The sequence below is a fragment of the Antechinus flavipes genome, chromosome 6 (genome assembly GCF_016432865.1).
Source record: "Antechinus flavipes isolate AdamAnt ecotype Samford, QLD, Australia chromosome 6, AdamAnt_v2, whole genome shotgun sequence".
Lineage (NCBI taxonomy): Eukaryota > Metazoa > Chordata > Mammalia > Dasyuromorphia > Dasyuridae > Antechinus > Antechinus flavipes.
Genome location: NC_067403.1, coordinates 263747336 through 263761407, shown reverse-complemented (window position 1 = coordinate 263761407; position 14072 = coordinate 263747336). Strand labels below are relative to the sequence as shown.

Here is a 14072-nt window from a genome sequence, read left to right as displayed (position 1 = left end):
AAGAATTGGAAACGAAACATGCTCATCGTCCGGTCCGCGAACACAACCGCGGGGGAAGAAGTGACGCGGACGATGGAACGTCGACGCGAAGGGAGCCGAGGAGGCACCAGCCCCGCCCCAGACGCCCCGACCGAACCGGCGCCATCACCTAAAGCGGCCGGAGAAGAGTCACGGACAACAGCCCCGCCCCCATCCCAGCCCCGGCTCCGAGAGCGCGTCCTCTGTCCTGCTGACCGTTTCTCTCCTTGTATTCTTTTAAGAACCACCACTTGTCCTCGGGGAGAGGGGAGGAGAGACCCCTGCCACTCACCCTTTTTCCTTAAAGAGCCGAGACGCTAGGCTCTGACCTAAGAGTGACCTGCTAGGGCGAGGGTGCAGCGGGACGGCAAAAGGAACGCCTGGAGCCGGGGGGCTCTGGGGGGGTCTTCCCTCTGGGAGGCCTGGGGCTCACGGAGGGCGGGGCTGGGCAAGGGGGGCTTCTCGGTTGGCTACAGAGGGCAGCCCCGAGCGGCAGCTCCAGCCAAGGTGAGGGGGGGTCCTGGGAGGCGCCCTAGGCCAGGAGGAACCAAGAGCTGCCCGGCTATCTCCCAAGTCAGCCTTCGTCCTCCTCAAGCCCTCCTCACGGCCTGAAGTTGGTAGGAAGCATTTATTAAGCCCTGTGTTGAGCTCTTCTAAGGGCAGGGAGCCCAGCAAGTTGGGTGGCCGGGGAGGAGGGGGCGCCGGGGAGGAGGGGGAGCTGGGGAGGAGAGGGGCACCGGGGAGGAGGGGGCGCCGGGGAGGACGGGGCGCCGGGGAGGAGGGGGAGCTGGGGAGGAGAGGGGCACCGGGGAGGAGGGGGCGCCGGGGAGGACGGGGCGCCGGGGAGGAGGGGGAGCTGGGGAGGAGAGGGGCACCGGGGAGGAGGGGGCGCCGGGGAGGAGGGGGGCGTCGGGGAGGAGAGGGTCACCAGGGAGGAGGGGGCGCCGGGGAGGAGGGGGCGCCGGAGAGGAGGGGGCCACCGGGTAGGAGGGGGTGCCGGGGAGGAGGGGGCGCCGGAGAGGAGGGGGGTGCTGGGGAGGAGGGGGCGCCGGGCTGCCCACACCAGCACCAACGGTCCAGGACGCCTCAGGAGCAGCAGGCCCACCCCCAGTGATCCGCCAACGCCCCGGGTCCCTGGAGGAGTCGTCCCCGGAAGCAGCCTCGGGAGAGGCAGGCCCAGCAATGGCCTCCACGGGCGCTGGAGCCTCGGGGAAACGCCCAAATGCTTGGCCCCGATGGGGAGGCGCCCAGCTGCTGGGCCGCGAGGGCTTGCCACCAAACCCTCTCCCCGCCAGTGCGGGAGCCTCCGGAGCTCAGCCCCAGGCTTGGCGTGTGACTCGATCACAGATCGCCTACTGTGTGCGTGGCACCAGGCTGGGGCAGAGGGTGCCCTGGGCGCCCGGCACCGAAGGGACCAGGAGGAAAGCGTGGAGGAGCAGCCGAGGAGCACTCCGGGGAGAGGTCGCCACTGAGGCTGGAAAAGAGGGGGCCAGGAGAGGAGGGGGCACCGGGGGTGGGGGGCAGAGGGAGGCAGGAGAGAAGGCCAGCAGAGGAGGCAGTTCAGAGTGAAAAGAAGCCCCGTATTCCGACTGCAGGAGGCTGGGACGGGGGCCGACGCTGGGCCCCAAAGGGCGAGAACAGACTTGGGAGGAAGAGCAGGGGGCGTGGCAGAGGGGAGAGGCTGCTGGGAAGCGGGGAACCCCCTACCCGAGCCGAGGCGGTTCTTGTGCAGAGTCCCGCTGAGGTTCCGGCAGCGCACGGGCAGCTCGCTGTCATAGGCAGACGGGTCCCAGTTATACTTCGTGGCCCCTTTCTCCTGGCCAGGAGCTAGAGGAGTCGGAGAAGCCTGAGGCCCTTGGGACAGAGAAGGCGGCCCGCAGTGAGCCAAGCCAGAAGCCGTCCCCCCTTTCCCTCGGGCCACAGCTGAGGAAGGGCCCAAGACAAGTGTCCCAACCCTCTCCGCCGCGGGCTCCAGGCCCCCCCCCCCCGCCCTGCCTGGGATCCTCTCCCCCCTCACCTCCGTGTGGGGGAAGGCCCAGCCCCTTCCCGGGCCCTTCTCTGGCTTTTCAGCCTGACTGCTGACTCTGCCCTGCCCTCAAACCACTTCCTAGCAACTCTCTTGCATCTGACAGGACGCGGGACAGAACCCGCTGCTTTTGTTTCTGTCCAGCACAGGGCCTAGTATGCAGTCGGTGCTTAATAAATGCTTTGGGGGCAGGTGGTGCAGTGGGTAGAGCAGCAGCCCTGAAGTCAGGAGGGCCACGTAACAGAGCCACAACGCAGAGGAGGCCGCAAAGAACTAAGTGGATAAAATGCGTCTCCAATGGCCACCTTGGCTGCTGTCCCCTACTGAGGAATGAGAGATACTGCATCCTATCCTACCTGGGGATGAGAGGCGCGGGCACTGCCACATCCTATCCTACCTGGGGGTGAGAGGCACGGGCACTGCCACATCCTATCCTACCTGGGGGTGAGGGGCATGGGCACTACTGCATCCTATCCTACCTGGGGGTGAGGGGCATGGGCACTGCCACATCCTATCCTACCTGGGGGTGAGGGGCATGGGCACTGCCACATCCTATCTGGGGGTGAGGGGCGTGGGCACTACTGCATCCTTCCTGGGGGTGAGGGGCACGGGCACTACTGCATCCTACCTGGGAGTGAGGGGTGCGGGCACTACTGCATCCTACCTGGGGATGAGAGGCATGGGAACTACCGCATCCTATCCTACCTGGGGATGAGAGGCATGGGAACTACCGCATCCTATCCTACCTGGGGATGAGAGGCATGGGAACTACCGCATCCTATCCTACCTGGGGGTGAGGGGCATGGGCACTGCCACATCCTACCTGGGGTGAGGGGCGTGGGCGGCGCCTTCAGGCCGGCGGTCTCCACAATGCTGCCATCCGTGTGGACGACGATCAGCGTGGCCTTCTCTGTACTCAGGCCGTCCCCCAGTTGAAGAGCTGCTCGTCCTGACTGCAAGAAGAGACAAAGCCAGAGGAGTGAGCCCCGAAGGTCTCCCTCTGCAGCTAAGCCACTGACCCCTAGGGAGGCCAAAAGGTTACTCAGGAGCAGAAGCGCGGTTCGGAGCCACAAGAGCACTCAGGGCTTCTCTGTCTCAGGAGAGAGCAATTCTCTCCCTTCTCTTGCGGAAATCCGTCCTAACTCAGCTCCACCCGCTCCCATTCATTTTCTACAAAGCTTCAAAGGAATAGTCTGGACTCTCTAGATGCAGCTTCGGGAGCTCCCCATCACGCTTGGCCCGGAAAGCCCCGGGTGCACACTCATGTCCCGGCCAAACTGTTGCTTATGCCTTATTCTCTGGGTACGACCCGCCAGCCCCCCCTCGCGCACCTGCCCTGCCTGTGATACGGAACTCAGGCTTGTTCCTAGATCGTCTCCCACTTGGAAGGTCCCGCCCATGCCCCGAGTCTCCCCCAAACGCTATCATGTTTCAGTCCATTAACCCGTCTGGCTGTGAGGCAGTAAGTGGGATTAAGAACCTTCTGGATGCAGGCACAGTTCCTGCCCCAAGAGCTCTCAGGCTAATGAGGCAAACACGAGCAAATGGGTCAAGATAAAGGGAGACAGTGAAAGGGGAAAGGCACCTTCTACACTTGCTGCTCGACCTTTAATACAGAAAAAGCAGCAGAAACGAAAGCTTCTATGTTGCTCTGAAAACAAGCAAATGCAAGATGCCGGGGCAGCTGGGTAAGGCTAGTGCGCCGGCGTCAGTGCGGAGGACCAGCTCCTAGCTGTGTGACTCAGGGCGAGTCATTTCCCCTCATTGCCCCTCAAAAAAAGAAGGTAAGGGAACAGAGATCAGGGACTAGCACCTGTTCCTTTTAAGGACTGCTAGGCCCCAGCGCTCCCAGAGCGCCCTCCCCTGGCCAAGGCACCAGAGTCCCGCTCATTGGGGCACTTAGTGTGTGACCACAGAGAGAGAGGCTCCCAGAAACCCCCGAAATGCCACAAGTCAGCCGCATGGACGTGGGACGTGATCTGAAGACAATCTTGAACGATAAAAAACGTAATTGGTCACGAGATTTTCTTTGCTATTTTTCTCAGAAAGGCTTAAAAACTCTCTTTTTAAAAAGTTTTCTGAGAAAAACCTTCTCAGAAATCTTTTAAAAGAGAGTTTTTAGAACCTTTCTAATCCTGTGATCTCATTGGTCCAAAGCTTTCCCCCCTCCCATACTCCTCCATCTCTCAAAGTCAGAGATGTCCAGAGCAGGTTCCCATCTCAGGGAGGAGGGGGTGGGGCTGGCTCAGCACAGCTGCTGATGACGCTAACTCAGAGAAGGAAGAGAAACCGTTCACTCAGACCCTCCTCCCTCCCAACCAGCAGCGCTCGACCCAAATTCTGGACAGAGGCCCCAGAGTTGAGAGCCGCAGATTCTAAGTCACCACAAGAAGACCCCGCCCTCCTGTTTTGCCTTGTGCCGGTGACCAAGCCCAGCGCGGCGGAGGTTATAGCCGCTTCCAGCGCTCCCCAAACTGGGTCTCGTGCCTCTGGACTGAGAGCTTGTCCAGGAGAGGCAGGGAACCATCGGGGACTGAGTGCTCGCCCCCTTTCCCCGCGCCTCGTCCCCTCGGGGGCAGATCTTCCTGACTTCACCCAACCTGGGGCCCTGCTGGCAGTTTCTGCTCATGCAGCGGAATGGCTCTGCACTGGCGGACACGTCTGGCCCTAGAGAAACAGGCCCCTGGAGGAAGAGCTGAGCCGCTTCGGGACAAGGGATCCCAGGCTTTTGGACAAAGTGCCGTTGGCTCGGAGCTCGGCCGCGAGCTCGGTTACTGGAGGGGAATGATGCTCGTCCCCACAGAAGATCACCTTTTCCGCCACCTCACGGGATCACCCACAGCTGTCCAATCGGGACTACCCATGCTGCCGAGTGCAGAAGCAGGGGGTGGGGAGCACGCAGCAGAGGCCCGCCAGTGCTGCTAGGCCTCGAAGCCTGCTCAGCCCCGGCCCCGCCCCCTCCCCCCCAGACAGACCCGGGGCTCAGCGCTGATTGGGTGCCTGGCCCTGCCCAGGTTCACAGATCCCCTCCCATTTCCCCCTCTCCATTACACACCAGAGGCCTTCGGCCTCCACAGCCATCCCAGCAACGCGCAGCACGGGGTGACCAGGGAGTCTGGAAAAAGCTGCTTCGGCCTAGGCTCAAAGCCCCGGTCCTAGCCCTCGCATGCCAATGACGGCTACTCCTTCCCCAGGCAACAGCCTCCCCTCAGGCCGCCCTTGGGGGGCTTCCCGTGTTCCCCAGAATGACTCCCTGGGGGCAAAGGTAAGCTTGGTTGGCTCTTCCTTCAAGTCCGCCCTCAGCGCGGCCCCCAGGGTTCAGTGCCCGTCGCTTACCAGCACATGCCCCGAGAGAGACGCGGCGCTGGCCACGGAGGTGGTGAAGACGTTGTCTGCCGAAGACTCCACGTTGGCCACAGTTACTGTGGTCACTTCTGAAACAGAGAATAGGCTCCTCTGGAGGCTTTGTGGAAGCCAGAAAACACTCCATGAAAGCGCCGTAAAAAAGCCTCCTTGGGAAGCCCCGTCTACCCTGGGATGTCAGCGGGCTCTCGTTTCTCCGCAGAGGACACGGGACAAAGGACTGCTCGGGCCAGAGGTCTCTGGGAAGTGAATGGGGCCCCACTGCCCTCACATCACTGGCCAAGCAGCTGGGACCTCGGAGAGCCCGCCCCTGGCTGGGCCCCCGTTTTCTCAAATCCCTCAGTGACTCATCGGTCCCTGAGAAAAGAGCCCAGAACAGATGGGCTGAGTCGCGGAGGCGCGCCGCACATCCTGGGCCTTCTCGGGAGGTCACGGCTGACAAGACTGGCGACCGGTCATCCCGTGGCTCAGGGTCAAAGGCCAACAAAATTCCCCCACGAACCCCAACCCGAATACGCTCGAGCCCCGCCGGGAGCCCCAGGTGCTGGTCTGCTGTCTCAGCGACAGAAACCCACGTTAAGAAGGGCACGAGGGACAGATCTGCCAGGGGCGCTCCTGCTTTCTACTCGAGAAGGCCTCCTGAGCCCCTCCTGCCCCCGGGGTGCGGCTCTGGGAAGCAGGATCGGGCCTTCGTGGCTGGCGCTACCCGTGGTTTGGGGAAGACTCCTGGACAGGCGCCAAGCAGGCCCCGGAGGGACGAGCACCAGGACCCGCCCAGACAAATTCCGCCGCCCCCGGGAACATGCACCCCCGAGCCCGGGCTGTCCCTCTCAGTGCAAAGGAGGGACCCCCAGAAGTCTGACCGCCTGAGGCAGCAAAGGGACAGGCGTGGGGAGCGGCCGGGCCGGGGGCAGGGAAGCCTGCTGGGGGACCCTGACCCTCCCTCGGGAGGTCGCCAGGCGGCCCCGCACGGGGTGGGGGCCACAGAGGTGTCGGGGGATGTGCCGGGAGGGCCTGGGCCCAGCACTTGCCTGCAAAGGTGGCCTCCTCCTCAGGGTCAGGGGGCTCGGGCAGCGCCTGCTCCCTGGCCCCCATGTCCATGTGCCTCACAGGCTCCGGCGCTTCCATCACGGCCACGGCCCTCATGCGCCGGGCCTCCCGATCGGGGTCTGTGTCCGTGTCGGTCTCGGTCTCTGAGTCTGAGTCCGAGTCCAGATCCGGCGCCTCATCCTCCGAGCTGGCGGCGCCCCTCGCAGCCGCCACCGCCGCAGCCATGGCCGCAGCCTCGGCCGAGTCCGAGTCCTCCATGAGACCCTCGGGGGGCTGGAGCAGCCCTTGGCCAAGGACGCGGAGACCCAGGCCCGTTCGCCTGCGCAGGACGGGCTGAGGCCGGGCTCAGCAGCGGGGGTCGGCCCAGGTCTGCCAAAGGGCTGGGCCCCAGGCTGGCTCTGCCAAGCCCGAGGAGCCTGGCCTCCAACCTGGGCACAGGGGTCAGCTGCGGCAGGGCTAAGACCCTGGGGATAGAGGGAAGGGAGATGGGACCCCCGTGATCTGAGCCTGGGATCAAAGGGGGAGCCCAGCCGGGGAGATGTCAGCCCAGGAGGGGTCACCCAGGCCAAGAAGGGTCCCACCCAGGCCCAATTGGGCCTGGGGGTGTGGCCAGGAGAGGCGGGGGCGGGGAGGGGGCGGGGCGCAGGCTTGACAGACAGGCGGCCGAGCTGGCAGAGCCCCTCCCCCTGCCCTCTTCCCTCCCCCTCCCGTCTCCCCGCCCCCCTTCCTTGGGCCGAGCTCGCCCGAAGCGGCCCGAAAGGGCGGCCGGAGGCGGCGGACGGAGCCGAGGCCGCCCGAGCGGACCCGAGCGGGGCCGAAGCGCGCCCGGAGCGAGCGGGCGAGCGGGCCCGAGCGCTCCCGAAGCCGCCCCCGCCGCCGCCGAGGCTCCTCCTCACGGACAGGCAGGGCGCCACGAAGATGGCCGCCCCCGCCGCGCTGCCGCGGTCCCGGGACGCACCGAGAGGTCGGCCGCGCGCCCGCGCCCGGGACCAACCGAGAGTTGCCGACGCCAGCCGAGCCCGTCCGAGGACGACGGCCGCGCGCCCGAAGATGGCCGAACGACAGCCGAAGCGCCCCATTGGCTACGGGGCCGCGGGGCCGCGCCCGCCGCCACTGGGGGCGGAACCAGCGCGCCTCCGAGGACGCCGGTGGAGGGCGCACAGGCTGCCGGGATCGGGGCGGAGCGAGGGGGGGCGGGGGCCAAGATGGCGGCCGGGCGGAGAGGTGAGGCAGCGACGGAGGGCGCCAGAGGGCGTAGAGCCCAGGCCGGAGAGGGGAGGCAGGGGGCAGAGCACTAGATCCAGATCCCTCGTCCGGGGGGGCCGCGGGCGGCCGAGGAAGCCGGCCAGCTAACGCCACCCCACCATGCCAAGTTTGGCGCCTGCGCAGTAAGTGCGGCTTCTGGCGAACCCTCGGTAATAGGTGCTGGCTTCCCGGAATGAGAGCGTAGCCATGGCTTTGGGCGCCTGCGCAGTAAGTGACAGCCTCGAGGTTCCCTCAGAATGTTCCGGCTTCCCGGGACTGAAGGCGCAGCCGCGCCTTTGGCGCCTGCGCAGTAAGTCCTCGAGGGTGCCGCAGCTGACGTTAAACTTGACCGGCGCCTTGTCCGAGGGAATTGCGGCTCCGAGGCCTGAACCTTTGGGTTCGAATCCCAATCTGGCCCCTCCTTGTGACCTTGAGCAAGTCACACGCTCAGCTTCCTAAGAATTGGGTGCCTAGAGAGCCGGAACCTTTGTCCTTTGTTCTCATCACGCAGGCACGGGAACTGATTCCTCCACGCGCTCCTCAACCCCTTGCGTCTTATTTTGTCTATTTCAAAGCTTGATTGGGATCCACCTTTATTAAGCACCTACTGTGTGACAGCCATTGCCCCCTGGAAACTTACTGTCTGAATGGGAAGGAGTCCCTATACACACTAGCCAAAGGAAATAACAAGGCGAGAACGGGTGAAGAAGCCTTGAGAGCCTCCAGGAGCGGCTCCAAAGACAGTCCCCTGAAGGGCTGAGCCAGCCCACCGCCTTCACATAGACCAGCACCCTGGGGTCATCCTCTTAAGTCCAGTGTTCTCAGTCTTTGGGCTTTCAGGACATCTCTTCCCTCCCTCTCCTTCCTCTCTGACTGTTCCTTCTCTGTTTCCTTTACTGGAGACTCCTTTACTCCTCCACATCATAACTTTAAGCATAGGGGTTCTCCAGGGTTCTGTCCTGGGCTCTGGGCTCTTTTTCCAACCTGTTGGCTACTAGGTGGCACAATGGATAAGAGTATTGAACTCGAAAAAATCCTGGTTTCAAATCCGGCTTCAGGAATTTACTAGCTGAATGAAATAGGGCAGATCACTTAATCTTTGCTTGCCTCAGTTTTCTCAGTTTTATAAAATGGGAAGTGTCTACAATCCACGATTGTTGTGAGGATCAAATGAGTAAATATTTGTCAAGAGTTAAGCACATAATAGGTACTGTCGCTCTTATGATCACCATTTATCTAGTGATCTCATTAGTTCCCAAACTAGACATATCCACCCTAACCTCTCTGCTGACCGCCAGTCTCTCATCTCTAACTTCCTTTTAAACATTGCAAACTATATCCAGTAGTTGTCTTAAACTCAGCATGTCCAAAACAAAATTCTTCATCTTTCCCCCAGTCCTTACCCTCTTCCTCCTTCCCAGTTGCTGTAGCAAACACCACTCTTTCTGTCTGCAGGCTTCTCGCTCTCTTATCCTTTCCATCTCTAATATGGTACCCAAGGCTGTTGATTTCACCTCTGTACCATCTCTGGTCCATTTCAGCGCTGCAGCATCATTTGCAGCATCTCTGGTCTGTTTCACTTCTGCACCATTTCTTCCATATCACCTCGGCAGTATCACCTTGGTAGCAGCTCTGGTCCTTCTCAGTTCTAGTCCATTTCACCTCTGCAGCATCTCTGGTCCATTTCAGTTCTGTACCATTTCTGGTCCATTGCACCTCTGGTCCATTTCACCTCTGCAGCATGTCTGGTCCATTTCACTTCTGTACCATGTATGGTCCATTGCACTCTGGTCCATTGCACCTCTGCAGCGTCTCTGGTCCATTTCACCTCTGCAGCATCTCTGGTCCATTTCAGTTCTGTACCATTTCTGGTCCATTGCACCTCTGGTCCATTTCACCTCTGCGGCATGTCTGGTCCATTTCACTTCTGTACCATGTATGGTCCATTGCACTCTGGTCCATTGCACCTCTGCAGCGTCTCTGGTCCATTTCACCTCTGCAACATCTCTGGTCCATTACACTGTGGTCCATTTTACCTCTGCAGCGTCTCTGGTCCATTTCACCTCTGTAACATTTCTGGATGTCTAAATGCTGCAGAGGGTTTGTATCCCAAGTTCTTAGCACAGTGCCTGGCACATAGTAGGTAGGTATTGATTCTCATTGACTGCTGAAAATGTGAAAATCACAACTGATGAACTAATGCATAAATAGAAAAGTATGAGGTACCTGATGTATGCAGAGCACTGAGGACATAAAGTGTCTATAGATTAATAATCTTTTCATAGAAATATAAACATCAAATTTTGTGCTGGGTTGGAAGGGGATCAAAATGGCTATTTTATCATTTAGACCAAGTCCTTGTCGAGAGATTCCTTGAATCTGGTTGAGGTCCAATGATCTGTGATAGAGTCAAAGTGAGGCCTTGTGTCGTATCTGCTAAAATTGTCTGGGCTCCCATCCCGTGTCTGCTGCAAGATGTTGATCCACTACTCAGTCTTCATTTTCTCATGTGTGAAAAGAGGCTCTTGCCTTGGAGTTCAGAGCTCAAAGGAATGAGCCCATCTCTTTCACACCCTTGGCTTTCCCCTTGTATTTTCTCAAAGGAAACCAAAGGACCATAGCCCTGATGTGCACCCTCCCTCTTGGCTTAGCCATGCTCAGATCTACGAGTTGTACCCATACTCAAGGGCCCCTTTCACGGGCAGTCCTTGCTCTCACTGAGGGGAACGTTCCCATGCATCCCCCTCTTGTGTATTGGGTTCAGCGTTCCTTTCTCTTTGCTGAAGGATTGAGTAGAAGATGAGGGGACTACAGAGTGGGGCTCCTGGTGGTGTAAGTGAGCTAATCCCCAGAGTCTCTGGCCTGGGAAAGCATTTGGGACCTCGGGAGAGTGGCCGGCAGAGTGTGCTCTCCTGAATTAACTGGACTGTGTTTTTCTTACAGGAAGATCATCCATCCTCGTATCCTTCCTGCTCGCTCCCTGTTCTAGCTCTGACTGGCCAGTCACCCCTATGGGACCCAGGATCTCTGAGAACTCAGGGTGCGGCTAAGCCGAGGGGTTAGATGGTCCATCTGGCTTCCTTATCTGCCCAGGAAGCTCAGAGGCCTGAGATCAGGGCGGGGGATTAGCTCAGCTGAGTCCCATCCTCTGGGCTTCTCAGCCATCTCTATGTGGAGAGGAAAGGCTCTTATCTCTTGGTTAGCCTTAGACCTACCAGCCTGAGGGCAGGGCCCGGGCCACTGTGCCTCATTCTTCATCTGCAAACTGGGGGAACGGCTCCCCTCAGACCAGTGAGGAATTCTAGCAAGCTCAGCTGCGTTCTTGGGGGGTTCGTGCTACTGGGAAAGGATGAATAAAAAGATATTTTATTTATGTCATCTCATCTGCTTTCTGAAAAATTAATGGCAATGAATGGGTTTTTTCCGTCATGGGAAACTGCGAGAGGGGCAGCCGGGCTAGCGTAGGCCAGGGGAGAGAGCACGTCCAGGGAGAAGGCAGGGGCCACGTGCACAGCAGCGGCATCTGTGGCCAGAGCGCAGACTGCTCGGCTGACCCTTGTGTCCCTCCCTGGCAGCTGGGGGTGGGGGGGAGCAGGGCCGGCCAGCTTGGGCCCCGCACGTGTCCGCACTCCTCTCAGGAGCTGAGTATAGCGGGTGGGGGCCCCTCTGAGGGGGGATTGCCCCGGGGGGGGGGGGTGGTACCTGACCAGGCTCCTTAACGACTGCCCAGCTCTCCTCCGTGCCGCTGCAGATGCAGTTTCGCTTAAGTGGAATCTATTATCCTGTCTATTTCTTGATCTCGCTGCTGGTGATCTTTTACAAAAGTAAGTTGTTTCCCCGATTGATAAACGGTCAAAGCTGATGAACAGAGTATTCAGGTGGCAAAAGCATCTGTGTTCTATGACAAAAGGCTCTAACTCACTATGGATTAGAGAAATGCACATTAAAACAACTCTCAGGCGGGCTGTCAGAAAAGGATTGTGATGGATGTGGGAGGGGAAGCGGGAAAACTGGGACACCGATACTGGTGGTGGAGCTGTGAAGCATCCGGCCGTTCTGGGAACGTCTGGGGCTCTGCCCGGAGGGCTTGACCTTCAGTGCCATCACTGGGCCTGCGTCCCCAGGAAATCGCTAAGGAAGGAAAGGGACCCGCAGGCGCAGAGTGTTCGGGGCAGCCCTCGTGGTGGTGGCAACGGATCGGAAAAGGGGCGGAAGCCCCTCGGGGGGAATGGCCGCGCCAACTGCGGTAGGTGACGGGCGTGGGTGTGATTGTCCTGACGGTGCATTATAGAGCTGTATAGGCTGCTTATAGAAAGACCTGGACATCTTTCCGATGCTGAGAGAACGAGACCCAGGAACGCGCCGTTCCCAGAAACAAGCGAAAGTCGTCGGGGAGCCGGGGACACGCGGGCGACACGGTGAGCCGCCTCTGCCCGCCGCCGCCGACCCTCCGCCCGTTGTCGTTGCAGTGCACCTCTTCGCTTACCCGCCCGCGTACTGGGCCGTCGATGTGCTCCTGCTGGGCAGCATGGGCGTCCTGGAGGCCCTGCGGCTCTACCTGGGTGAGTGGGCTCCGGGCTTCCCTCTGCACTGTTGTTAAACCTCAGTTAGCTCGTTCAAAGGCCTAACCAGAAAGACGAGTCCTCCCGGGCTGCCCAACGGTCTCCTCCCCAGCTTTGGGGCGCTCCTCGGTCCCTGATGCACACGGGGAGCCAGCCCTTCCCCTGCTCCCCACCCACACGCTGGCTGCCCAGGCCTGGCAAGGAGAGCAAGCGCGATAGGCTTCTAGGGAGCTGGAGGCCGAGCAGGCCCTGCTGGGGGGAGGCCATCGGGTGGGGGGAGGCCCTGCTGGGGGGAGGCTCTACTCTGGGGGCGGTGGGAGAGAGAGGCTGGGGCATGTAATGCCATAAGCTGCCAGGACCCCCTGCCCTGCCGGGGGGAGGGGCCCCTCATCCACCAGGGCCAGTTGGGGTGCTGGTGGGAGCCAGGACTTTCCATCACCTATGCTGATCTGCCTCCCCCACTGGGAGCTGTCTTTGGGTTTCTGAGGGACCTTTGACAGACCCAGGCCCTTTGCATCCTTGAGTCGGGGAGAGATAGTCCGGAAACCCCCAGCCACAAGTGGGCCACGGCGGGGCGGGGGGGGAAGGGAGGGGAGTGCGGCAGGGCCGGGGGCAGGCCGAGGACGGGCAGTGCTCACAGAGCCCGGCTGCCCCCACAGGCGCAAAGGGCAACTTGACGGAGGAGGAGACCCTGCTGGGCAGCAGCCTCCTGCTGACCGTGGCCAACGCCTTCCTGTCTCTGTACTTCCTGCTGTGGGCCACCTTCGTGCTGTGGATCGACGTCCTCCTCAACGGGGCCCTGCTGACCCTCTACGGCCTGGAGGGCCTCCTGCAGGCCGTGACCATCGCGGCCTTTGTCAGCTAGCCTCCGCCGCCCCCTGGCTCCCGTTCCACCTGTGAGGAAGCAAAGGTCTGCCGGGGGCCGGGATCTCACCCTCGGGGGCCAGAATCTCACCCTCGGGGGCCAGGATCTCACCCTGGGGGGGCCGCGATCTCACCCTCGGCCATGATCTCACCCTCGGGGGCCGGGATCTCACCCTCGGGGGGCCGTGATCTCACCCTCGGGGGGCCGGGATCTCACCCTCGGGGGGCCGGGATCTCACCCTGGGGGGGCCAGGATCTCACCCTCGGGGGGCCGGGATCTCACCCTGGGGGGGCCAGGATCTCACCCTGGGGGGGCCGCGATCTCACCCTCGGCCATGATCTCACCCTCGGGGGCCGGGATCTCACCCTCGGGGGGCCGGGATCTCACCCTGGGGGGGGCCAGGATCTCACCCTCGGGGGGTCCGGCCTGGAATCAGGGAGCCCCAATCCCAGATCCAGCCTCAGACACTCCTGGATAAGTCACCCGGCTGCCACCTGCCTCAGTTTTGTCCTCTGTAAAGTGGGATCAGCACAGCCCCTCTGTGGGCTGGGGCGAGGAGCCGAGGAGATTTGTAGGGCACCCAGTAGGCATCTGCCGGGCCCTGGTGAGGAGAGGCCGCACAGCCGGGCTCCCGGGGCCCGGACAGGTGCCAGGCGAGGGCCCGTGTGGCCAGTGCTGGGAGAAGAAGATGGGCAGGACCCCCTCCCCTTCTCTCTCTCCGGCCCCTCACGGCGCAGGGGGCTTCATACTTTGTTTCCAAATAAAATCTCTGCCCCAGCCCACTTGTCCAGAACCAGCTGGGAGCAACGCTGGGGCTGGGGGCTGGGGGCGGCACCAGGAAGGTCTGGTTTGGGGGCAGGTTAGGGAGGGGGAGGGAGCACTAGGGCTGTTATGGGGGAGGGTAAGACCTTTGACCCCTCACAGAGAGCCCTGCAGGATGACC

The 14072-nt window shown here is 61.4% G+C and overlaps 2 protein-coding genes across 8 annotated transcripts in view; one reads left to right on the top strand and one right to left on the bottom strand.

The window, feature by feature from the left end:
• Positions 1-7046, bottom strand: part of DEAF1 (DEAF1 transcription factor) — a 32008-nt gene extending 24962 nt beyond the window's left edge. The window contains exons 1-4 of one of the 2 annotated variants that reach the window (XM_051967595.1): positions 6439-7046; positions 5381-5478; positions 2868-2997; positions 1726-1872 (exon numbers count right to left, since the gene is read on the bottom strand). In XM_051967595.1, the coding sequence (XP_051823555.1) occupies positions 1726-1872; positions 2868-2997; positions 5381-5478; positions 6439-6715 (652 nt within the window). In that variant the 5' untranslated portion in view covers positions 6716-7046. The remainder of the gene's footprint in view (positions 1-1725; positions 1873-2867; positions 2998-5380; positions 5479-6438) is intronic. The other variant, XM_051967596.1, reaches the window with a different exon arrangement.
• Positions 7047-7594: 548 nt separating this feature from the next.
• Positions 7595-13906, top strand: TMEM80 (transmembrane protein 80). 6 transcript variants are annotated; one of them, XM_051967598.1, is made up of 6 exons: positions 7690-7845; positions 10646-10662; positions 11433-11526; positions 11827-11948; positions 12172-12264; positions 12924-13906. In XM_051967598.1, exons 1-6 carry the CDS (start codon positions 7823-7825, stop codon positions 13127-13129), a joined length of 555 nt encoding a protein of 184 aa, XP_051823558.1. In that variant the 5' UTR covers positions 7690-7822; the 3' UTR covers positions 13130-13906. The 6 variants fall into 6 exon arrangements, with proteins under 6 accessions (XP_051823559.1, XP_051823558.1, XP_051823560.1 ...); XM_051967597.1 differs by lacking the exon at positions 7690-7845 and adding an exon at positions 7930-8012; XM_051967599.1 differs by lacking the exons at positions 7690-7845; positions 11827-11948 and adding an exon at positions 7595-7681.
• The last annotated feature ends 166 nt before the right edge of the window (positions 13907-14072 follow it).